The sequence below is a fragment of the Rhinoraja longicauda genome, chromosome 3 (assembly GCF_053455715.1).
Source record: "Rhinoraja longicauda isolate Sanriku21f chromosome 3, sRhiLon1.1, whole genome shotgun sequence".
Classification (NCBI taxonomy): domain Eukaryota; kingdom Metazoa; phylum Chordata; class Chondrichthyes; order Rajiformes; family Arhynchobatidae; genus Rhinoraja; species Rhinoraja longicauda.
The window spans coordinates 26,733,987-26,760,995 of record NC_135955.1 but is presented as its reverse complement, the minus strand read 5'-3'; the positions used below and the strand labels follow the sequence as shown (position 1 = coordinate 26,760,995).

Genomic DNA, 27,009 nt, shown 5'->3' with positions numbered 1-27,009 from the left:
AATTAAATCTAATTTTAGATTGCCAGATACTTGTAGTATGGGAAAACCAAATGACACTCAAAATTAATAGCTTCTTGTTTATAACTGTTTTCTGGCAATAAAGGGGCAATTTATTTAAAATCAGTTTAGAATAATTTTTCCCATGGTTGAGTCTAAGATTAGAGGGCATCGGCTGAGGTGAGAGGGGAGAGATTTAAGAGGGACCACAGGTCAACTTTTTCATTCGAGGTTATCTGTGAGCTGCCAGACCAAGCTATAGGAAGCGGATACAATTATGGCTTTAAAAAAAACCTGCCCAAATATATAAATAGGAACGGTTTAGACAGCTAAAGGCCAAATGTGGCCAAATAGGAACAGCACAGTATGCCAATTTGGCCGACATGGACATGCTGAGCCAAAGGGCCTCTTTCCATGCAGTATGGTTCTGACTCTAAATGGCAATCTTAAGGTGGAATCTTGGTGAAACACTGCAACATAAAAAGTGTTTGCTTGTCACAAACTTTTTTTTAATTAATTTGGCATAAATTATCTTGAGAATTTCATTTTGTGAACATATTGTGATCAATATTCCTTGCCTCATAAAATGAAGCATATCATTTGCTGTTAATATTGGCAATCTGCACTTTTTGTACTCAACAACACCCCAAAGAAACGTGGTCGGAGAATTGCTTTGCATCAATACGAGAAAGATTTATATGTGATCATCACTTCTTTTGTCCTGTTAATAGACTACATTACATTGTCTTACTCTTGATCTATAAGAATCTTAGAGCAGGAAGTCATGATGCAGCTTTATAGGATTTTCGTTAGGCTGCATTTGGAGTATTATGTGGAGTTCTGGTCACCGCATTAAAGTAATGATGTGGAGCCTTTGGAAAGGGTGCAGAAGAGGTTTACCAGAATGATGCCTAGATTAGCGGGTATTAGCTACACGGAGAGGTTGGACAGACTTGGATTGTTTTCTGTGGAATGACGGAGTTTGCGGGGAGACCTGATAGAAGTATATTAACATATGAGAGATGAAGAGTAGACAGTCAGAATCTTTTTCCCAGGAGGAAAAATCAAATCCTAGAAGGCATAGCTTTAAGGTAAGCGGTGCAAAGTTTAAAGGAGATATGCGGGTCACATTTTTTACGTAGAGGATGGTTAGTGCCTGGAACGCACTGTCAGGGGAGGGGGGGGGGGGGGTTGGTTGAAGCAGTTATGTTAGTGGCATTTAAAAGACTTTTGGATAGGCATATGGATATGCATGGAGAGATATGGGTTATGTGCAGGTCGATAAATTATGGTCTTGGCATTATCTTTGGCAAGGACATATGGGCCAAAGGGCCTGTTCTTGAGCTGTACTCTCTCTCTCTCCCCTCTCTCTCTCCCCCCTCTATGCAAATCCTTAAATTGGGTAGTCAATAGAAATAGACACCCTATAGGACGACAGTAGTGTATCAATGTCCTATTCTGCTAAATTATAATAGAATATGCCATAGAATAAGAAGAGATAGAGATGACATTTTTGAAAGTGTCCAATGCCTCAGGGGTCATGAGTGTGGGATTGGGTTGCATGACTAGTTATCTCTCCCTGCCCACTTGTTTGTTATTGGTAAACAGATCTCTTCAAATTAAGAAAAGGAGAAAACTTATTGATAATTAAAAGCAGATGTTAAATTTTCTTAGAATCACCAGAAAGTAAGCATACAAAGTGTAGTCAAAATTCTGCATGCTTGCATCTTTTTCTATGCCATCGTTGTTGATTTCCTAACTTCTTGTTAATTACAAGCCCAAAGAATCTGCCCACACTCTGAGCTTGCGTTAGAGCAGAGATCTCCAAACTATGGCCCGCTGGCCACATCCGGCCCGCCATGAGATTTTATCCGGCCGCGACAAGCTCTTAGACGGCGGGGACTGGAGGCAGAAGCTGCCGGCGAAGGTTCACCGGAGAGCGGATCGCCACCGACCCAGCGCACCCTCACAAACAACAACACCAAGGAAACATCCCTCCTCGCTGCCGCCGCTGCTCATCCCTGGGAGAGAGTGGGTGGGGGAGTCAGGGTAGAGGGAGCAGCGGGAGCGCAGGGAGGGGGTGAAAGGAGTCCGGTGAAGGAGTGCCATCACTTGCGGGGGCTGCTCCCTCTCCTCTCTCTCTCTCTCTCTCCCCTCTCTCTCCCAGAGCCAGCGAGATCTGCACCGCTCCTCCACTCTCTAGCCCGGCCCCATCTCCCTCTAACGCAGCGATAGAGCTCTTAAGGATAGCGGAGTCAGGGGGTATGGGGAGAAGGCAGGAACGGGGTACTGATTGAGAATGATCAGCCATGATCACATTGAATGGCGGTGCTGGCTCGAAGGGCCGAATGGCCTCCTCCTGCACCTATTGTCTATTGAAATAAGAAAAAAACCCAAGTGAAACTTCCCTCCTCGCTGCCCCTCAACCCGGGAATGCGGGGCTTCTGAACAACAACTACACTTGTGTTTGTTTTTATTTCGCTGCGTTAGAGGGAGACGGGGCCAGGGAAGAGAGTGGAGCAGCGGCGCAGATCTCGCTGGCTCTTGGAGAGGGGAAAGGAGAGAGAGGAGAGAGAGAGAGAGAGAGAGAGACAGACAGACACGCGGCGGCGGCGCTCCTCCTTCACCGGACCCTCTGACCCCGCGCTCCCACTCTCACCTGCTGCTCCCTCCACCCCGACTATCTCCCCCCCTCCCTCTCCCCACACTAACTCTCTCCCCCCCTCTTCTCTCACTACCCCCCCTCTCTCTCCCCCCTACTCTCTCTCTCCCCCCTACTCTCTCTCTCCCCCCTACTCTCTCTCTCCCCCTACTCTCTCTCTCCCCCTACTCTCTCTCTCCCCTACTCTCTCTCTCCCCCCTACTCCCTCTCTCCCCCCTACTCTCTCTCTCTCTCCCCCCTACTCTCTCTCTCTCTCCCCCCTACTCTCTCTCTCCCCCCTACTCTCTCTCTCCCCCTACTCTCTCTCTCCCCCTACTCTCTCTCTCCCCCACTCTCTCTCTCCCCTACTCTCTCTCTCCCCCTACTCTCTCTCTCCCCCCTACTCTCTCTCTCCCCCCTACTCTCTCTCTCCCCCCTACTCTCTCTCTCCCCCCTACTCTCTCTCTCCCCCCTACTCTCTCTCTCCCCCTTACTCTCTCTCTCCCCCCTACTCTCTCTCTCCCCCCTACTCTCTCTCTCCCCCCTACTCTCTCTCTCCCCCCTACTCTCTCTCTCCCCCCTACTCTCTCTCTCCCCCCTACTCTCTCTCTCCCCCCTACTCTCTCTCTCCCCCCTACTCTCTCTCTCCCCCCTACTCTCTCTCTCCCCCCTACTCTCTCTCTCCCCCCTACTCTCTCTCTCCCCCCTACTCTCTCTCTCCCCCCTACTCTCTCTCTCCCCCCTACTCTCTCTCTCCCCCCTACTCTCTCTCTCCCCCCTACTCTCTCTCTCCCCCTACTCTCTCTCTCCCCCTACTCTCTCTCTCCCCCTACTCTCTCTCTCCCCCTACTCTCTCTCTCCCCCTACTCTCTCTCTCCCCCTACTCTCTCTCTCCCCTACTCTCTCTCTCCCCCTACTCTCTCTCTCCCCCTACTCTCTCTCTCCCCCTACTCTCTCTCTCCCCCTACTCTCTCTCTCCCCCTACTCTCTCTCTCCCCCTACTCTCTCTCTCCCCCTACTCTCTCTCTCCCCCTACTCTCTCTCTCCCCCTACTCTCTCTCTCCCCCCTACTCTCTCTCTCCCCCCTACTCTCTCTCTCCCCCTACTCTCTCTCTCCCCCTACTCTCTCTCTCCCCCTACTCTCTCTCTCCCCCCTACTCTCTCTCTCCCCCTACTCTCTCTCTCCCCCCTACTCTCTCTCTCCCCCCTACTCTCTCTCTCTCCCCCCTACACTCTCTCCCCCCCTACTCTCTCTCCCCCCTACTCTCTCTCCCCCCTACTCTCTCTCCCCCCCTACTCTCTCTCCCCCCCCTACTCTCTCTCCCCCCCTACTCTCTCTCTCCCCCCTACTCTCTCTCCCCCCCTACACTCTCTCTCCCCCCCCTACTCTCTCTCTCCCCCCCTACTCTCTCTCTCCCCCCTACTCTCTCTCTCCCCCCTACTCTCTCTCTCCCCCCTACTCTCTCTCTCCCCCCTACTCTCTCTCTCCCCCTACTCTCTCTCTCCCCCCTACTCTCTCTCTCCCCCCTACTCTCTCTCTCCCCCCCTACTCTCTCTCTCCCCCCCCTACTCTCTCTCTCCCCCCCCCCCTACTCTCTCTCTCCCCCCCTACTCTCTCTCTCCCCCCCTACTCTCTCTCCCCCCCCCCAACTCTCTCTCCTCCCCCCCACCACTTTCTCTTCCCTCTCTCCCCCACTTTCTCCCCCCCCCCCCCACTCTCTACCCCTCTCTCTCTCCCCAAGTGGTGGTCACTGTATTTTCTGTTTTATAAATAATTGTATACCTACGGTATATATATATTCCAATATTTCAAGCTCTTTTTAAAAATTGAATATTATTTATTTGTTGCCATATAAACCTAATGTAAACTAACCTAATCTAACCTAACCTAGTTTAACCTTTCCTAATCTAATTTAACGTAACCTAGTCTAAACTTTTTTTGAGTTCATTAAATTTATAAAACTCACACTTCTTTATTTTTTCCTACGGCCCACAAAAATGTGCCAAATATATAATGTGGCCCTCATGCTGAAAAGTTTGGAGGCCCCTGCGTTTAAAGGATGGTTGTGAAATTCGGTTCGAGTAGTTCTGAGCATAGGATGTCTTCTTTCCCAATTAGGTATTTGGTCTCTATATTCATTCTTTTGTGGAATTGAGGTGAAAATGATGTTGCAGTGCCGAAAACCCAACATTGTCATCGTTGTCATTGAATATTCCCGGCGGTCCACTTGTAATCCAGTTTACAATTATGACCGATGGCTGGAACAGAAGTGTGAAATTAGGCTCAGTGAGTCATGTGCAGAGTACGCATACCACAATCATTATGGGAGAAATGGGCTCTTTCTGTGTTAGACCTGTAAAATGTAATAGTTCTCATTGAGCTCAAATTTTGGATATTTGTAAATTGTAATCATTTGGATTAAAAAAATAAATATGCATAGAAGTCAAAGGTGATAAAAAATATATGGCAAACCTAACCAAGTTGCAAAGGCACTATTACTGTGCCTTTCATTCCAGCCCTTGCATTTGCTGTCAAAGGTATCTTTATAAACTTAAGGGAGCATCAAGTATTATGTCTTAAAAAGTCTTGCAGTTTTAAAGAATATCAATTCTGGGAATTGCATTATTTTCACTTCAGTCTGTTCTTGTAACATTCAGACTTTTTAATGTTCAGATGTTTGGAATTGATGGCCCAGAATTACCTGCTCCTGTTGAGTTATGCCTTGCTGCTGATCTAATTGAAAAAGAAAGACTGACATTAACGTGGGTCAGAACAATGGTGTCGAGAAAAGTTGAAAACATATCTTTCTAAACTTCACACGTGGTTTCAACAACTATCAAAAATAGTGAATATTTCTTATGTTTAGAAATATTCAACAATTTTAAACAAAAATTAAAATAAGAAATTTAGAGTTAAGAAATTTTAACCAAAATTATTTCAGGAAAAAGTAAATGGCACGTTTCTTCCAAATGTGATACCAAATTGTTGCATTTTCCTTGCCATTGAATTCCATAAGCAATCCACGCTGAAAGTGCAATTGGAAATTGCCAGCAGTGTCTTCAAAATGGGCAGAACTTATGCAGGAAAATTCCTGGAGCTGTTCCCCTTGTTCACTCACAAGAGCTGGATAGAGCTCTTAAGGATAGCGGAGTGAGGGGGTATGGGGAGAAGGCAGGAACGGGGTACTGATTGAGAGTGATCAGCCATGATCGCATTGAATGGCGGTGCTGGCTCGAAGGGCTGAATGGCCTACTCCTGCACCTATTGTCTATTGTCTATTGTCACCTTTCCAATCTCCTTACCCCACACCTCCAGGGATCTTGATAGATGGACTGCTGCCCAGTGTCACTACCTACCTGTTCCAGATTCAACAAATTGAGTAGGAGGCCCAGCTCTTTTCCAGAGAAGGTCTGCCTGAGCAAATTGCTTGGGCAGTAATGTGTGTCTCCATGTACCTGATAATGTGATTATTATGTAAAAAGTAAATTATTATTCCACCTGCAAAGAACCAAATGAACTACAGTGGGAGAGATAAATTACAGTGGGGTTAGCTGTAGAATGAACTTCAGAATGGTACCAAAGAATTGTACAGATGTTAAAGTTCGGTTCTTAAAACAGACAACAACATAAACAGTTAAAGGTAAACCAAGCAAAGCTTTAATTATTGTCAGACAGGAGTGGGGGGATCAGTGCTAAGGGTGTATGACTATACTCAGCACCCCCCTTGCTTCCACTCAAAGATACAGCATTTTTGCAGCATTTTTATACAGAATTTGCAGCAAGAATGTTTAACACAACATTTCCTTCAAATCAATCACAAACTATCGAACACAATATACTTGACGTCCACTTTATTGCAAATCCTGTTTAATTGTTTACATTCCTGGTCCTTCATTAATGTTTTCCAGTACCCAAATTTGTCGATGGGATATCTAATTTCTATAAAATACCCTAATCATGGAGTTCCAGAATATGTGCGTTTCATGTGAGTTCTGTGCAAAGAGCTGAATTTTATTTTGTATTCTTTAGATCAACTTGAAAGGGTTTTTATGCGCCTTGGCCTTGCTGAAACAGATGAGCAACTACAAAGCATTATCTCAAAGTTTCTTCCTCCAGTACTGCTGAAGCTGTCCAGTGTTCAGGAGGGAGTGCGTAAAAAAGTAAGTTTACTGGGCACTTTTGCTAAAGTTAAGTCTTCCAGCCTTAAAATTTGCAGCAATCAATGCAGAGAATTGGTTTGACATCACAATGTTGTTGCTGCAGAATAGAGATGGGGAAGGTTGCAGTGACTTGATAAAGAGATCATGCTGTGGCAAAGCTTGCAGATGACATTTGTAGGAAGGAACTGCAGATGCTGGTTTAAACCGAAGATAAACACCAAAAGCTGGCGTAACACAGGCCACATCTCTAGAGAGAAGGAATAAGTGACGTTTCAGGTCGAGACCCTTCGAGGTCTGAAGAAGGATCTCGACCCGAAAAGTCACCCATTCCTTCTCTCCAGAGATGCTGCCTGTCCCACTGAATTTCTCCAGCTTTTTGTGTCTACCTGAGATGACATAACCATTTTCAATTTGGGCAACACAACCAGAAAAGATGAGTAACAGAATATTAAAAATGAAAGTTTTAAGCAGTGATGAGATGAAACAATCCAAGAAAGAATGTATTCTTAAATTTGAGCCCCTAGGTGTATGGTGGTGATAAGAAAGACAAAGAGGGAGAGGACAGTGCTGATGTGCCGTACAAATCTAGACATGGAAATTGATAGCTTTGATGTTGGCTAAAATGTGGGTTTGAAGATCTATGCGAGTAGTTGGCAGGATATACTGAGCTTTTCACAAAGACAAATGCAACCACTCTTGGGAGGTAGCAAGTAAGGGTATTGTTTTATATGATTACTATTCATGTGAAGAGAAGAAAAACTGCGTTATCTATTTAATGACTTTGTTATGAGCTATGAATTACATTTAATTTGCCCTCTGGAAAGGAATCGTTTAGCCCATAATAAAGATTTACTTAAGTCATGGTAGTTTTTTTTTTTTTAAATTGTACTTCTGGCCAAATTAATTTTACTTAAACCAAACAAAAAGAAAACCATTCTTTTTCATTTAATTTTTATCTTTGGATATTGGTGGAGACAACTAATTTGCCAATGCCTTGAGGACATGGTAGAGAGATTTCTTCTCAAAATAATAAATAGACAATAGACAATAGGAGCAAGAGTAGGCCATTCGAGCCAGTGCCGCTATTCAATGTGACCATGGCTGATCATTCACAACCAGTATCCCGTTCCTGCCCTCTCCCCATACCCCCTGACTCCATTATCATTAAGAGCTCTATCTAACTCTCTTGAAAGCATCCAGAGAATTGGCCTTCACTGCTTTCTGAGGCAGAAAATTCCACAGATTTACAACTCTCTGAGTGAAAAGGTTTTTCCTCATCTCCGTTCTAAATGGTCTACCCCTAATTCTTAAACTGTGGCCCCTGGTTCTGGACTCCCCCAACATTGGGAACATGTTTCCTGCCTCTAGCGTGTCCAATCCCTTAATAATCTTACATGTTTCAATAAGATCCCCTCTCATCCTTCTAAATTCCAGTTTATACAAGCCTAGGCGCTCCAGTTTTACAACATATGACAGTCCCGCCATTCCTGGAATTAATCTAGTGAACCTACGCTGCACTCCCTCAATAGCAAGAATGTCCTTCCTCAATGTAGCAGAGGACGTTCATTGTATCTGTACCTCACCGTACTATGTGCATATGACAATATGTTTAGCTTGATTTAAGTGACAATTATGCCTTTGGTTTGAAAATCAGTTGTTCAGAACATAGATGACCTACTAGTCAACAAAAGGCAGGTTTTTGGAAAAAATCTTTTTTCAATGTACAATGAAGTAAATGTTTGCACTGCATTTAAAATTCAGGTCATGGAACTATTGGTTCACCTCAACAAGCGTATTAAGAGTCGACCCAAAATACAATTACCAGTGGAAACTCTCCTGGTTCAGTATCAGGATCCTGCAGCTGTTTCATTTGTCACGGTTAGTACCTACCTGATTTATATTTCATAGCTTTTTATTTGGAGATTTATTGGTTCTGACAACACAAATAAATAAATAGTTTTTGCTAATGTATTGGGAATGTGTGAGATTGAGTGAAATTAAAGGGAATTTGGAGCTAGTGGGTTTTGCATGATGTTGCATGAGAATCATTTTATTTAAAAGGAATTGAAAATGTAAGCAGGAGATAATGATTTTGCTTATGTGCTAAATCTGTGTTAATGGTTGTTTGGAGATCTCAAGAGTAAAAAGGTTGTTATTTATGATCAGGAACGTCATCTGGAGTTAAATAGACTTAGAAAATGTTATGATCAGGCTAGATTACATGGCCTGTACAAAAGAATCCTTCAGAACGTTTCACACCTTGCAGAAAAGAACATCCAAAGACACAAATCTCAAACTAGCTGAGAGATTCAATCTAACTAATCATGGGCAGGGCTTGCCCATAGTCCTGATTATAGTGTGCAGGACCTCACTGATCAAGTCTAAGATGCTGTCAGCAAGCAAGTTCGGCCTTCTTGATGTGAATCAGATAAGTCAGGGGCACTGGTTTTGGGCAGTAATGGGGGCCGTGACTCCCATTTCAGCTACTTTGCTGTCCATATTCCAAGGCGGGCTCTGTGAGCGAACAACCAGACACCAATAATGCTCCTATTCAGCATAACAGTGTATGAAAATAATAATTAAATAAATCAGATCATCAAAGGAGTTTGCAGCCAGTTTCCTCAAATGAAGTCGCAACATCCTCGGCAAAGGTGGAGATTGTGACATTAGATGTCTTACATTTATTGCTCTAGTGTGTCACTTCTAATGCAGCCCTGCTGTAGAAACACTGTTTAGAACAACGTGTAATGTACAGTATGTGATTGGAACTGTTTGAAAAATAACTTAAACTCTTATTTAAGAAAACATTTAAAAAAATGTAAGAAAAAGGGCATGAGTAAACCAGATTGTCCTTCAAACAAATTCCACCAAGAGGGTCATGGTTGATCTGATCTTCACCTCAACTTCAATATTATATATATTTCCCATAATTTTTGACTGCCCTATGTTCCAATAATTTGTGTATGTTAATCTTCAATACATCAAGGGACTCAACCTACACAATTCTGGCTTAGAGAATTCCACAGGTTTGTAACCCACTGAGAGAAGAAGTATTTCGCATTAAAAGACACAAAGTGTTGGCAGCACTCAGCGGGTCAGTCAGCATCTCTGGAGAACATGAATAGGTGACTTTTCAGGTCTGGACCCTTCAGACTGTTCATTCCCATTCAGACCGTTTAACATCTCCCATTAGTTTCAGTCACGTCAGTTGTCAATAGCTGGCCATCAGCTCTTCCCAAAGACAACATGGTCATATTTGATCTGCCATTGGCCACTTTCTTCCACTGAAAAGATGGAGGTTCTGCATTGAACTACTACCATCTACCTTTACAAGAGGGCGTATGACTGGGAATCTTATACAAATGTGAAAGATGGAAGCATCTGAATTACTCATAGCTGCCAACAAGGGGACTGCATGCTGCAGTGGAGTGCACATTTCCGTGGCTTCCCAACCATTTTTCAGAAAGGTTTGCTCCTGCATCAACTTAGAGAAAAGTAAATATATGGTTATTTATGGTTTTTGATTGAACTGGGTTTATACACCGATCAGGCAAAACATTGTGATCTGATGAGCCAAAACATTATGACCACCTGCCTAATATGCTGTTGGTCATCTGTGTGCAGCCCCATTAGCAGGAGGGTGTGATACACTGTGTATTGTGACACATTCCCCCCGCGACCACCAATAAAATTTTCTGTGACGTGCCACAGTAGACCTTCTTTCGGTTCGGACCAGACGGGATAGAGTTCATTGCCCTCGCGCATCGATGAGCCTTGGGCACCCAACACCCTGTCGCCGGTTTGTGGTTTGTCCCTCCTCGGACCACTGTCGGTAGGTACTCACCACTGCTGACCGGGAGCACCCCACAGGCCTTGCCGTTTCAGAGATGCTCTGACCCAGTCGTCTGGCCATAACAATTTGGCCCTTGTCAAAATCGCTCAGGTCGTTACTCCTGTCCATTTCTCCTGCATCCAACACATTAACTTCAAGAACTGACTGTTCACTTGCTGCCTAATATATCCCACCCCTTGACAGGTGCCATTGTAACATAATCAATGTTATTCACTTTACCTGTCCGTGATCATAATGTTTTGGCTGATCGGTGAACATCTGGCGTGTCAAATTTATATGTCTAATGTTTGAAATTGTAAGCTCATGTTTTAATGCATTTAATAATTGTTTAAAACTTAAAACTGATTTTAATGGTGGATTGATTTTAAATAGCTTCTGAATATCAAATATGAAATTGAATATTAAATATCAAATAGGAAAGATACAAAATATGTGATCGGCACTGAGAAATGACTGACATGACAGAAATTATGGTTCTTGACTATATTTGTGTTTCTATGTTTTGTTTATCTGCTTCCGACTTATGATGTGTTTTTTAAAAATTATATTTTGTTAAGTATTAAGGGTAGGCACAATAGCTTTGGCTTCTGCCTACACCTTTTTTTTCGGTCAGAAAATATCATGTGTGATTATATTGTTTTATTTTTGATACAATGATTTTGCATTATTTGACTTTCACAATGGTACGGTTAATCTGTTGTATTGTATTGACCGGAAAGTAAATAAATAAATAAACAGACAGATAAGTAGATAAATAAAAATCAAGTGTTGCAAATTTCAATTGATTATTTTAATCAGTCGTTAAGACAAGGACACATTTTAGTTAGATTTCAAAGCAATTAGTCGGGAAACTGGTGCGTGAAAGGTTTAGTGCATGATTCAGCTGGTCAGCTGTTTGTGGTGTACCTTTGGCCTCTCCATCAGAAGTTGCGATAACAATTTAGCTGGTCTGTATGCTCCTGATCTCTGACTTCCAAACCTGTTGGAAAGTAGACTGATAATGCTGGTTGAGAATATAGTTAGTTTCAGGAAATATGATCTTTGCAGTTAAATGGCCTGCGTTTGAAAAGGGACCCAAAATGTCACCTATCCATGTTCTTCAGGGATGTGCCTGACCTGCTGAGTCACTCCAGCACTTCGTGTCCTAATGGAATTAGCTTTGACATTCACTGGAACCTTTTTGAAAGCTGTGGTGAAAATATGAATGAGAGAAAATTGTGTTCGTTTTTTATGTTAATTGAGATTACTGATACTTAGAATTAGACTAGCAGTCTGCACTACTGTTTCTAACTGCAGATCATTTTACCAGTGACTTCACTCTGATTATTACCAATAAAGACTGGACATGTTGTCGAAGGACAGGATTATCAGGGTTTTGATACACACCATATCAAATATAATTATGTATCTTTGTATTGCAGAATTTTACTATAATATATATCAAGATGGGATATCCTCGCTTACCCATGGAGAAACAATGTGAATTAGCGCCTTCCTTAGTTACCGCAATGGAAAGCAAGCCTCAGCTACAGCAAGACAGGTACAGCATTTAATTACTATTCCTGCTTTATATGGGATTCTCAGTCATTGAATCAGGCCTTTCAGCCCATCATGTCTGTGCCAACCATTAAGTAACCACCTATACTAATCTGATTAACAGCAGTGGATCCATAGCCTCCCATACCTTGCACTTTAAGTACTTATCTAAATGCTATGAGAGTATCTGCCTCTACCACCCACACAAGCAGTGCATTCCTGATCCCATCCACCCTCTGGGTAAAAAAATTCTAGAGAAATTTAAAACACTAGGAAAATTGCAGGAATGTTTCCCACTTATTTTGATTAAGAGTTCTGATTGACCATGTAACCTATCCAAAAAGGCTTTTAATCCTTTTATGAATGTAGAAGGCAAACATAATTTGTAGTTTCACATTGTAACTTTTTCATTCAGCTTGAGAATAGTTGGAGAGGTGATAATTAATAAGTTAAGTGTGCTCATTACTCATAATATTTGCTCAAGGTCTGAGGGGTTTCTTTATAGCTTAACAGGTCAGGAAATCCAACGCATCTGGTATTCATTATGTTACTGGAAATGTTTCAGGGTTTATTAAGTTAATGAGCAATTCTTTTTGAGAAAGTGAATAATTTTCCTAGCTGACACTTTAATGATACTTTCCTACATCCCTCAATAACAGTAAGTTTTCGTAATGTATATGTCACACACTGATGCACAAAATATTCCATCTGTCTCATGGGCCAGGAAAAGAAGGGGTTTCAGGAGATTTTATTTTGGGAGGCAGAAAGAGAAAAAGAGACACTCGTAACATTCTAGGTAATTTTAGTCTTCCCTAATTCCTCAAGCACATTTTAACCAATTAACATCATGAAAACACACATTATAGCAGAACCTGCATTGGCATTTCACACATCACCGCATCATCTTTTCTCAGTTGTTTATCCATTAAAATTATGTAGATGTTAAATCAAATTCTTTACCTTCAGTCTGAATAATCACACGTGATACTGGATTAGCACATCAGATTTATTCCACCATGGGGTTCTTCCCGAGAAGATCTCCAGACACAACACTAGTGTCTGAAGAGACCTCAACTCAGGGCAGGGGAAGAACAACTTCTCCACGATTGTTTACTTTTTTATACAGAAAAAGAGAGGTGTGACAAAAAGAAATCAAGGACCAATTACACATCTAATACAATGACCAATTACACATCTAATACAATTTCCATGGTTACAGAGAAGACAAAATCATTGATACAGGTCACATGCTCAAAAACCAAACCATTAATATAAGTCACATGTATTTAGAGAAACGCATCAATTTACCTAGCGTGGATTCAAACTTTTCCTACTTTCACACGCACCCAAATAAGGAGTTGCTAATAAGAAAGAAACTTTCTTATCTCTATAGACGAGCAATCTCGCAGCTGCATGACCTTGCTTTACTGTTTCAATACACAGTACTCGCAGTCAGACAGAGTGGGAGAGGACAATAGCCCATCTCTTCTGTACACTCCTTATCACTCGTAAAGGGACAAACACATTCTGTTCCCAAGGATAACATTTCTGCCACAAGCATCCATCTTACTGCTTTCCACTAAAATAAGCATCCATTTTATATTAGCTAAAACAACAAAAGAAACCATCTTTACTACAACAAAATATAATATCTCTAATTGACTATACCAGCTAATAGCATAGATTCTCATTGACAGGTGAATTGTTGTGGAATATTAATTTAGTGAATTATAGATATATACTCAAGGATTTAGATCCCTCTCAATGTTAGATTGTTAGTAACAACTGCCCATCATCACCACACTGCAATTACCTTGAACAATCATTTTCTAGGTTTCTAAGTTTAACTTGTAAATAATTTTCCAAAAACTATTGCTATTGATAGGTCTTGTCATTTTTGGTAAAGTTTTCCAAATGACTAAAAATATTACAGTGCATGCTTATTTCCATTTTCATTGATTGAAAGTGAACATTTATGAGTATATTGCCTAATTTCCTATCAGCTAAGAATCTTTGCAAGTGTTTTCCTTTTCAGCCTAATGCAGTTGCTGATACCAACGTTGTATCATGTGAAATATTCAGCTGAAAAAACAAAAGGAGCATCTGTTTTCAACTTGGGAGAGAAACCAGAAATTGTTCAACAGTTATTAGACTTCATGTTGGACGTTTTGTTGATGCCTTATGGGTATGTATAAAAACTTAAGAAATAGAAGCAGATGCAGTTCATTTGGTCCCTTTATATCTGTTCCTGTACTTTCTAAGACTAGCTGATCTTTTTTTTGTCAGTTTTTGTACCAATCCCATATCCCTTGATATCCAAAAATCTATTGATCTCTGTTTTAAGTAAACTACACAACTGAGCCTCCATAGCCACCAAGAACCAAAAAAAGTCAAAATGTATTGTCCTTTGGGTGAAGACATTTCTCCCCATCTGTATTCAGATTGACTGATAGCAGCTTTGTATCTTCAGCAAATTTACATATTTTATACTTGGTCCTCATCCAAATTAATGATTACAAATAGAGTCTAAGAAGAAGGGCTGCAGCACAAACTGGTCATATCATCCCGACCTAAAAATGAGCTGTTTCTTCCTAACTCATTGTTTTTGGTCTAGTGACAAATTATTAGTGCACACTATTACATTGTTTCCAGTATCATTTTGGCAAGGGCTATGACAAGGTGTCACATGGCAGGCTGGCCCAGGAGGCTGGATTATAAGGGATCCAGGGTGAGCTAGCCAATTGGATGCAAAATTGACTTTGTAGAAGGATTTTGGAGCATGGTAGTGGTGGTTTATTTTCATTTAGGAAGCCTGTGACCATGGTGTGCTGCTGGGATCAGTTCTAGGTACACCGGTGTTTTTCCTAAATATGTTAACAATTTGAATGAGGATGTAGGTGGCATGTGAAATCATTTTGCAGATGGCACCAAAATTGGTAATGTGGTGGACAATGAGGAGGTTGTCTGAGGTTACAACAAGATCCTAATCAATCAGAAAGTGAACGAAGGAATTGTAGGCAGAATTTAACTCCGACAAATGCAAATGGGTGCATTGTGGGAAGCTAAATCGGGGAATGAAAGTACTGTAAAACAAAGAGATCCAGCGGTACAAATACAGACTTCCCTGCAGGTGGCAACACAGTAACACAAGGTGGTGCAGAAGGCATATGGCATTCTTGTCTTCATTGGTTGGGGCATTGATTACAAGAGTTGGGATGTCATAGCTGTACAAGATGTTGATGAGATCACATTTGGTGTGTGCAGTTCAGATCACCATAGTCTACGATAGATGTGTTTAAATAGAGAGGGTGCAAAAAGTATTCACAAGACTAAGGGCAGCACAGTGGCAAAGCTGGTAGAGCTTCTGCCTCATAGGTTCGATCTTGATCTTGGGTGTTGTTTGTGTGGAGTTTGCACGTTCTTCCTGCGATTGCATGGATTTCTTCTGGGTGCTCCGGCTTCCTCCCGTATCCCAAAGATATGCAGATTTGTAGGTCCATTGGCCTCGGTAATAATAAAATAAAAGTCGCCTGTAATGTATCCAGGGAGTGGATGAGAAAATTGGATAACATATGAACTAGTGTAAACATGTAATGAATAGTCGGCGTGGACTAGGTAAGCCGAAAGGCCAGTTTTCATGCTATTTGTTTTTAAAAGGAAGTATCTCAAGTAGGCAATGTTTCTATCCTGTATAACTCTGACTCTATGACTATCTTTTCTAATTTTGTTTAAAGATCTCGTGCCAGGACCTATGAAAAAGTACTGAATTTTCAAATACATCATACCTACTGCTTCCCCTTTTATCTGTCCTGCTGGTTGTAATCTCAAATAAAATTCACAGATGTGTCTAACATAATTTCCCTTTCACAAATTCAAGCTGATTTTATGTTGTCCATTCCTTCAGTTATTTCCTAACAAATCAGTTTTTTCTAAAGAATTAATTTGTTCAGAACTGCAAAATAGAGGCAGCCTTTTTTTATGAATCTGTTAAGATGCAAGTTTATTTTACAGCTCAATTTCCACATCTCAGACATTTCGTCATATTTTGTGATGAGGAATGGTGAGTTTTGAGAATGATTGTTATCATATTGATAAAGACAGAGTCAAATGAAACAAGGATCAATTTCTCACTCTATTAATTTTAGTGGTCACCAGGGAGGCTTGGAGAAATGAAGAGCAAATGCTTTTAAGCTCCATCACAAGCTGTCAAGTACATTAAATATCCTGCACACTTCAATACACTTCAGCATCTAAATTTAAAGCAATAGTTTTTTTGATTAGGTAGTCAATTGAACAGGGCTGGTGTACACATTTTCACTGCTAGTGCATGCTGAGAATAGTTGAATTGCTTAAAAAGCCCCAACAACTTGCCTTTATATGATACTTTCACAACTTTTGATTATCCCATAATGGTTATCTACTTTTAAAGTGTATCAATTGTGAAAATAAACAGTGAATTGGCACACAGCAGGCGCCCATTTAAAGAGCAACAAGATATTGACTAAATCTCTCTTATTGATGCTGATTAAAAAAAAAAATTTAGCCAGGAAATAAGGGATAAATGCCCTGCTGTTCAGAATCGTGTGTGGTTGGGATCATTTAGCTGTCAGCACAGGTGTTGAGCGAAACGATCGCCGAGCTGGTGGAATGGTCAGCAAATTTGGAGCACAAAATATTGAAATGTTTCTGCTCAAATTCTGATTTCCATACATTGTACCAATTCTTGTTGCCTCTGACAATTGGTTCTCACTTTAGGTTTGTGTTGAGTGAGCCCCAAAGTCGGCCAGGTCAAGGTCAGCAGCAAGGTGTCAGTGGTGTTGGACTTGCTCAGCCACCACCAGGCATGAGTTCATATGCGGCTAAACGTGTCGTTGGTGATAACCCTTGGACAGCAGAACAGTTGGAACAGGTAAATAATTACCTCAAGAAATCTATTGCAATCTGCTCCTTCTTCTGAATATAAATCTGTCCACACCGTAACATCCAGCAATAATTGGGACCACGCCATTACAACCCATATCACTTTTATATATATCTTCCAATTGGTCATTAATGATTTTAAATTGGAAAATAATCTATTTTCTTTCTTTGCTTTAATATTCCTCACCCAACTTAAAGAAAACAGTGTGGCGCTTCTCATGATGTAGTTCGACTTTGCTTGTAGGGTTTGCCTTTCTCCAGATTAGTAAAAACTGTGCTGTTTATGAAGAATGAGTTGGTGGAACTACACTGGTCTTTGAGTACTTTTCATTGCCCCACCCTTGTGCACAATTCTCCCAATCCTCCAAAACCAGGGTAAGCTTCTTGCATCTAACAAAAAGCTCATCCATAAGTTCCTGAATGTAAGCTCTAAAACTGCATGTAACATGAATGGAGACCAATGGTAAATACAAAGTATGTTATGTGTATAACTGACCAACATAACCATCTACACTAGTCCCACTGGCCTGCGTTTGGCCCATATCCCTCTAAACCTGTCCTATCCATGTACCTGTGTAAATGCTTCTTAAACAATCCGATAGTACCTGTCTCAACTGCTCCTCCAGCAGCTAGTTCCATACACCCACCACCCTTTGTGTAATAAAAAGTTACCCCTCTGGTTCTTATTAAATCTTTCTCCCTCCCCCCCCCCCCCCCCCCCACCATCAACCTATGTCCTCTGGTTCTCGATTTCCCTATCAAAGGACTCTGTGTGCTTACGCAATTTATTCCTCTCATGATTTTGCACGCCCCCATTCTCCTGCGCTCCAAGGAATAAAGTCCTAGCCTGCTCAACCTCTCCCAATAGGTCAGGCCCTCGAGTGCCGACAACATCCTCGTAAATCTTCTCTGCACCCTTTCCATCTGGACAACATCTTTCCTATAATACGGTGACCAGACCTGAACACAATACTCTAAATGTGGCCTCACCAATATCTTGATATAACGTCATTAGCTGATGCACTAATAACTTGGAAATACTTTTGGGGGTGTATTCAGACAAGAAATAGCTTTGGTGAAGGCAAAGAATGTGGTTTGTAGAAATCTGAAATAAAAATAATAAAAGTTATAAATACTCAGTAGATCGTGCTGTGTTTGTGGAGAGAGAAGCATGCATAACTTCCTATAACCTGAAATATTAGCACAATTGTCCAGGTGCTGCCTGGGCCTGCTGATTATTTTCTGAAGAAGAGTCTCGACCCGAAACGTCACCCATTCCTTCTCTTCTGAGATGCTGACTGACCTGCTGAGTTACTCCAGCATTTTGTGAATAAATACCTTTGATTATTTTCATCATGCTCTGTTTCCATTTTACAAAAAATACTAATTCATTTTAATTAAATTTTGAAAATAGTGCAAATTAGGAATTCTGAAGTTCATCCAATCAGAACAGGTTCCAGAAAACGAAGCAATTGTTCATTTGGTGGTCGCATCAAGTGATACTCGGCACAGTGTGGCAACTGCTGCAGATATGGAGGTGAAAAGTTGCCAGGGGTAAGAAATGGAACTTGCACATCGATACAGTGCTAAGAAATATTAACCGTGCTTGAAGGACATGTTGTTTATATAACTTTAATGGCAAAAAAAGTTTTTTAAACTGAAAGCTGTGCATGTCATTTCAGATGGGCTGAAATAGAAAATTTATATATTTTTCTTTTCTGGTTCTGCTAAGTGTCATTGTCACCATTTCAAGGCAATTAAAAGACATAACTAAATAGTGTCTTGCATCCAATCTAGCCATGTTTTAAAGTCGTATTCTGCGAAGCCAACCTGTTTTCTATTGCTTTATACGACGTCGATTCAGTTTGGTATTTCATGTATTAGTATTCCATACATGGGTCATGTTTCAACAGTTTTTCATGATTTTTTGAATTTTGGGGCTTAAATCTGCTCTCAGCTTCAAAGGTAAAATGGAAGAATATAATATTTAAGTTATATTTTAAAGACAACAGTTTTGTCTTTAAGTTCCTTACTCTTATATGTTATGACTTTTTTAAGCTATTATTAACTTTCCACATGCAGCTTGAAGGAGAAGCATTGTACTACTAATAATTTCACTGAATCTTTTCACTGTAGTTATTATATGCAGTGGTAATTTAATCTTAATTTTCCAATATTCAAATCGGTCTGTTGTTTACATTTGTTAAGACTTAAGTTTGCAGAGTGGTGGAAATAATTTGAAAAATGTGTTCAACATGGAAAATTAACATTCTGAAACCTTTCACAGTATAATTGACTGGAACAATCATATTATTGTCAATAAACTCTACAAGATTTACCTGGGGGACATACCACTGAAAACAAAAGAGGTATGTTTCTTTAGTTTGCTATTTTACCTTTACTTCAGAGATCTTGGTTACCTTGTGTCATTGACCAAATACCTGGCATTCTGTGCTTTCATTACATGATTTTAAAAAGATACTTTTGAAATGCTGCAAAACCCGTGAAAACCTAAAAACAAGCAGCATGCAAAATCACAAAGTGTGAATTCAAAATTGATTTCTTACAATTTCCTTGGGTGATTGTCAGCATTGCAAAGGTCAATTATTTACCACCTGTCCTTAGATTAACCTTTAAAAAATGTTTGTGAGCCATCTCTTTGAACTACTGAGATCTTTGCAATAAAGCAAATTCTAAGCTATTGAGTAGGGAGTCCCAGCATTTTGAACACATGATGATGATGTTCTTACAAGTCAATAAAGTATTTGACCTGGAGGGTAGCTTGCAGATGATTATTGAAAATTATGCCCTCACCTGCTCAAAATAAATTGTTAATATACATCAGAAAAATTGACCCCTGAGGAACTGTACTGGAAATTTAATTCTTGTCTGAAAATCAAACTTTTAGTACTTTCCAATAACTTGGTCGATTTTTTTATCGACATCCCTTATTTCAGAGGGCTCCAAATTTGATTACAAGCTTATTACTTAACAGGTTGTGATGTGCCTTTTCATAGCCTTTATGTACCGATCACATTTTTCCTCATTGACCAATACTGTTAGTCAAAAAAACAAGTTAATTAGGCACAATTTGCTGAAGAAGCAAGGGACCTGGTGACACCCTGGCCATAATCTTCTAAATAGTTATGGATTTGAGGATAGTTTCAAAGGACTGGAAAATTGCATGTGTTACAGCTCTTCAGCACCACAATATTCTCCATAATTAATACTAACACCTTCCTTTCTTTTGTTCCCCATTTTTCGTGAACACCTTGCATCCAAGAATATTTAGAACCTATTCCTGCCCCTTTTTTAGCCTGTTTTTACCACAGCCATATAATCCTTGGTGGTAATTGCTCTTGTAGCTTGACAACCTTTCTTTCCTGAAAGCTGTGACTGATGCTAATGTACACTCACCTTTTGGTACATCCCCATCTTCACTACAGATGGGAACTCTGTGATCGGGTAATAATTTCATGTTATCCACATTTGTCATGCAATATAAAGAGAGGGGTTAAATAGTGTATATTTAAAATGCATTTAATAATTCAAGCAATGAGATGGGAAGACAGTGTTTCAAAGAGTCAAATTGTTGTTTTCACCTTTGCGTTGTTTTGTCATCCATATGTTTAACTATTTCCAGGACTGAATGGCTGAAGGTGTGTGGAACTGCTGCAGCTGCCTAGTTGGCTTAAAGCATATATGCACTGCCTTGGAATTTTATAGATTATATTTGTTCTAGCCTAAATTAACTGATTTTAGTACTATCAAAGGCCCATCAAAAATAAAGTGTGCAGATTTAGATATATATATCTTGAGTGAGAACACAGCTGAGATCAACAGGATTATCTGCCTCTCTCCAGTTTCTGTCAAGAAGTCCTGTAATATTCATTGACTGGGTTTTCAAATAAAAAACAATATTTTTGAAAAGAAACTGGAGGGCAATCCATTCCTGGTGAATTTGCACACAAATAAAAGTATTTTTAACAGAGGAAAATAAAATTTCTGAAGATCTGCTATATTCTGCTCCTCTCTGGTACCATAGAGCACATCATTTTACATGCTGTTTTATGTAAAAATAAATTGGGGAAACAAACTTCAATTTCAAGGTGTTTAATTTTAATGTGAGCTGCTTTATTCCCCTGTGTATTGCCGATAAACATTTATTGAGGTTTTTATTTTCCGGTCCTACCTGTCAAATGAATGCATACTAATCTTTTGCAGGGAGCTGCTTTAAAGCCTGAGCTAAAACGGGAGCCTGTTAGCACCAGAGTTAAACTGAAGATTCTCCCTCATTTGTTGCGGTCCAGGCAGGCAGCAGAGACATTCCCAGCCAGTATACAGGTATTAATGTCATTAAGCATGGCTTTTTTTATAACAAACCTAAGATTTCTTTCAAGGAAGTTTATGTACAATTTAAAAAATCATAACCACAAAGGATTGATTTTCCATCTTGCTAAATACTGCAACAATCTACATTTCAACACAAATAGAATTCAAATAAATCTAAAACATTCATGTGTTATGTATTATCACTTTTATCTATAAGTTGGTTATGTTCCGCCGAAGAGTCACATATTTATTCCCTTGTGATCATTTTTTTTGCTAATTCAAAGGGATGTATGCTATCTTGGATTTCTCTGCACCCCCTCCCCTCCCATATTACAATATAAGATTTAGACATAGCTTTGTGTTTATTGCAATTACATATCTCAACAGTCTCCAAAAGTGTAGTATTGGCAATGATATATAAAGCATACATAGCCCTGCAACATTTTCTTTGAAGCTCTACTTGACGTTTCACATGCAGAAAAATAATTTTAGAGCATTCTCTTCATGGAATATAAATAACATAATTAAATCTCAATTTACAGGGCTATTCCATGGGGTTCCATAAATATAATCAAATTAGTTAATGGATTGCTGCAATTTAGCACCAGGAAATCGGCATTCAGCATGTGCCTATTGAGATGATACTTTTTGGTGTCTTTGTCTGTATGAAGATTTGTCACATCTTTGTGTGATCACTAAAGAGAGGCAAAGGCAGGCGAGGGATGGAAACAAGATAAATGCAACTAAAGCAGCGAAGGTTAATAGGCATTTAGTAGATGTGTTCAAAATTTTGAAAATTATTGCGAGTCTAAGACAAATTCTTGCTTCTGACAAGCTGATCATTAACGAAGCAGGCACTTAAAGTAGTTGGCAAAAAGTAGATGAGTTTTTTTCCAACTTGCTTTCTGGAAATTGAAAAAAAAACATGCTGGAAATTTGAACTAAGACAGAAAATGCTGGGCACTGAAGCCCAGGCAACAACTAGAAAGATAAACAGAGATAACATCTCAGGTCAAAGACTCATATGAACTAGGGAAGTGGGAAGACTTAAATTGTGGATCACAGGGTTGGTGCTGAGAGTAAAAAGAGCTTCTCCATTTGGATGAGGCTACAGTCATCTGAGGTGAATCAGATATAAATGGAACCATCTAGTTAAGAGATTGTTATCTAGAATGTACTTACAAAAAGGATGGTAGATCTTGATTTGTTAGTAATTTAAAAAATAAAATTGGATAAATACTTGAAAGTGGAAAGTTTGTTAGGAATGTGGAAGGAGGCAGATGAGTGAGTCATATTGAATTATTCAGCCAGCATAGGCACAACAGATTAATGAACATAATTTTTAAAAAACCAAGTTTATTAAATTAAAAAAAGAAGTGTCATAGACATTGCAAAAAACCCAAGGTGTAAAATATTCAAGAAATCTGCTATCTCTGCTATCTTGAATTTATTGTGGGATGCTTTAGTACATTGTGTACACCTTTCAGAAATCCAAGGGCTGATTTTTTTTTTGTCTTCTGTGACTAAACATGTCTGTTAAAATTATGATCGGGGGTGGGGTTAAAGTTGGTATTTTCCACTTTTAAGGAATCCAAAAGTAATGACCAGATTCCAAGACCAAGACCATAAAGATCGCAAATAAATTAATTAAGGAATTTGTGCAGTGATTAAACCAAACAGATTGTTATAAATTAATATATGTTATGTAAGTAAAAAAGAGAGAAAGAAATTGGAGGACATGTTGAAGGCAGAAGTACGGTGAATGGAGACTTTTCAGGCATTATTACCCAGGGACAGTTTGCCGTAAAAGGTACATAATTCCTTATGATATCAGAATGCCTTTCATGATTAATGTACTGAATATAAAATTTCCCAAAATATACTGTGAAGTTCCTCAATATCAGTGCAAACTTGGAAAATTATTCTACCTAAAACTAAAAACAAATGTACACTGAGGATTAATTTGATCTTTAAACTATTAATTATGTATGTGAGAACATTGTTCTGTTTAAATTGTTATTATTCACAGCCTTGTTTTCACAGGTGGTATATGATGGGATGTTTGGTGCCAATACAAATGCCAAGTTGAGAGGATTAAGCCTTCAATTTGTACACCACATATGTTCAGTGTAAGTTCAAATGCTTTGAAGAATTACGGGGCCACATTTTGCAAACAGTGGCAATGTAAAGACTTGCTCTTGACACCCCATAAACACAAAGAACTAACATTCGTTTTGGCGTGAACCTTTCTCTTTTATTGTTTACTCTTGGGCAGCAGCTCAAAGAGATCTCTGGAACCCAATAATGTCATCAACCAGCCAAAACATTCAACAATTCTCATTGGGCAGGAAACCTTGAAATAAGAAGCATGATTTTAATTAAACAGTACGTACAAGTTAAACCACAATCTGAAATATCATAATTTTCTAAAACAAAATAACAATCTTTAAGATTCATAATATTACAGTAAACCCTCATTTTAACAGACTTCTTATAACGGATTTTGGTTACAGGGGATGGATTTTGGCTGCTTACAGGCCCAGCTGCCAACACCATCCGATTGACACGGCTGTTGTTGCTGTTCACGTTGTAGCCGCTGAGGATAATGATTTCCTCAGGCCGCCGCCACCGACGGGACATGCTCGGTCACTGTGGGGCTCCCCCTCTCACTGGCTGCCGCTTCTTCCTGCCAATGTCGTTTTGTCCTCTCCCCTCTCCATTGCCGCCGCCTCCTCCCGTTGTTTTGTCCACTCTGAAAAAGTTACCCCTCAAATTCCTATTAAATCTTTCCCCTCTCACCTTAAACTAATGTCCTCTAGTTCTTGATTCCCCTACCGTTGGTAAAATTCAGTGTGGACACCTAAGGGCATGATATGCCCAGTGAGATGACGAGATGCTATTGTTTAGGCTTGTGGGCATTGTCGTAATAATAAAACAGACTAAAGACTGAGAGGTCACAGTGGTAATCAGCCAGAGAATTAAAGTAATAGGCTATTGGAAACTCAGAGTTAACAGGCTAATCAGAAGTGTTCTGCAAAGTGATTCCAAATCCGTGGTTTGTTTTCTCCCCCATGATGGTCTCCTACACACTGGAGAAACCAAACAAAGAATGGGTGACCACTTTTCAGAACAGCTTTCTTCGGTCTGCAAGGATAAATCGGTGACTCCCATCTACAAAGTCACTTTAATCCCACGCTCCTCCAACTGACCTCTCCATCAGTGGCCTTTAACAGTGCTCCAATGAAGATGAATTTAAATTGAAGAGACAATACCTTTGTTCCTTTAGACGTTGGAAATACAGCGCGGAAACAGGCCCTTCAGCCCACTAAGTCCGCACTGACCAGCTATCACACCATACACTACACACTAGAGACACTTTACAATTTTACTAAAACCAATTAACCTTCAAACCAATACGTCTTTGAAATGTGGGAGAATACCCGAGCATCCAGAAAAAATCCATACATTGACAGGGCGATCGTACAATCTCCCTATAGACAGAACCCATAGTCTGGTGCTTTATGGAAGTAACTTTACCTCTGCGCCACTGTGCCGCCCCAGGTTTCTGACTAAGCACTTTATAATTTCATGATTAACACTGAATTCGCCAATTTCAGATGAACAACTTTCCTAGTTTGTATCAGAACAGCCGTTTTAACAAAGGGTCATCAACTAGTAATGTTAACTTGAGTTTTTCTCTTCACATATACTGCCTGAATTTCTAAGATATTTCTACTGTTCCATGTCATATTTCCAGCAGCAGCAATCGGTATTAGTTTTTGCAATTTTTCTCTCCACTGCCCTCATTCATCTTCTATAATCTGATTTCCTTCAGATAGAATAGCTGCAGTTAACAAACCTTCACTCAGCCAACACTACTATTTTTTTTGTGACTTTCAATCGCTCTTGATCTCCATGCTATCACAGACTGCTTTCTCTGTCCCTAGTTGTGACAATACTATCTGACCTACATTTGATTATTTTATTCCAGAACGCCAGAGCTGCAAGTTTATTTTTGCTTTGTATTTGCTGAAAGGAAGCTTAAGCTGTCAAAGACTATAACTATTAAACTATAGTTGGAGAACATTTTGATTTTGTTTCAAACCAAATGATTCATTTCATGGGTTTTTTTACATTTAAAATGTGAAATAAAATAGACCATTATAACATTTCTATATTGATTGCCCTAATCCATTTTATTGTTCTCACAGTTGTCCTGATAACAAAATTAAACCTTTGGGACCAATGCTTCTAAACGGGCTTACTAAATTGATCAATGAATACAAGGAGGTAAGTCTTCAGATCAACAAATTTGCACTTCTTTTGACATCTGTTATTTTACTCCCTTTCTCTATTTTACTCACTGTTCCTTGAATGTTGTATCATGAATTGGGCTAGAGTTTCTCACTATGCCAAAAATGTTCTATTTCATCATCTAAAACATAATCAGGAGAGTATGAAACATTGGGCAGCATCACAATCATGTAATCTAGCAGAAGCTCTGCAGCAATTAAGAATAGAAACAAAACACTAATGCCAATTAAAGCACTCGTACCTGCTCTGCCCAAACCCAGAATCAAATCTGGCATTTAGGTCTTTCTATTTTCTCTCAACTGAAAACAGTGAGAATAATTCTACAGCGTGCTCCTATTTTGTCAGCCAAATTAAAATCCACATGTCATGTGATTTAATTGATTAGGCTATTCACCTTTGTGTGCATTATTTAATGGAATAATAGAATCAAAGAGCATGGAAAAAGACCATTTGACCCAACTCATCAGTGCTAACTAGTGGGAACCTTTCTGTATTAATCTCATTTCTCAGCTCTGGTTCATAGCCTTCCATGGAGAAGAGATTCAAGTTCTTATCTAGACACTTAAGTGCTGTCAGTGACCCTGCCTCGACCACTCTCTGGATCAAAAAAGCCCCCCCTTCATATTTTCTCTAAATTTCTTCCCGTACTCTAAATCTGTAGCCGGCAGTTTTATCTACCTCTAACATGGAGAAATGTTTTCTACAGTCTACTTATATGTACCCCTTATAATTTTATATACTTCAGTCAACCCCCCTCATGACCTCTTTTGTTCCAGGAAGAAAATACCTAGCCTCTCCATTCTTTCCTCATAGCTGGTCTGCTCCATCTCAGGTGTTATCCTGGTGAATCTGCTCTACACCTTCTCCAGTACTATAATATCCTTCCTAGAGCAAGGCGACCTGAATGGCATTCAATACTCCGACAAAGTTTTTATAAAGTCAGGGCTTAAACTCTATGTCTGAATCGAGAGTTTATACCATACGACCACGTCCTCTGGTCTTTTGGGATAAATCCCACCCAGAACTGGGAATTTATCCACCTTTAAGTCTGCTAAGGTGTCGAATATCTCGTATGCAAGTCGACCTGCACTAGACTTTCACCTACCCCTTCACTGAATTCCCCAACTAAAGTGTGTGTTCTTCTGTGAATAATGCTAGTAAATATTCATTTAGAATCTCACCTGCATCTCTGACTCCATGCAGATGGCCCATGTTGCCCCAAGTTTATTCTTTTGTCCTTAATGGACTTACTTAT

General features: G+C 40.0%; 1 protein-coding gene across 1 annotated transcript in view; it reads left to right on the top strand.

The window, feature by feature from the left end:
• The window catches only part of ecpas (Ecm29 proteasome adaptor and scaffold), a 90,501-nt gene that overhangs the window by 5,857 nt on the left and 57,635 nt on the right, over positions 1-27,009 (top strand). The window contains exons 2-11 of the mRNA XM_078395079.1: positions 6,669-6,799; positions 8,561-8,677; positions 12,074-12,192; positions 14,224-14,373; positions 16,944-17,097; positions 18,523-18,662; positions 19,396-19,477; positions 21,333-21,452; positions 23,484-23,569; positions 25,652-25,730. Coding sequence (XP_078251205.1) covers positions 6,669-6,799; positions 8,561-8,677; positions 12,074-12,192; positions 14,224-14,373; positions 16,944-17,097; positions 18,523-18,662; positions 19,396-19,477; positions 21,333-21,452; positions 23,484-23,569; positions 25,652-25,730 — 1,178 coding nt within the window. The remainder of the gene's footprint in view (positions 1-6,668; positions 6,800-8,560; positions 8,678-12,073; positions 12,193-14,223; positions 14,374-16,943; positions 17,098-18,522; positions 18,663-19,395; positions 19,478-21,332; positions 21,453-23,483; positions 23,570-25,651; positions 25,731-27,009) is intronic.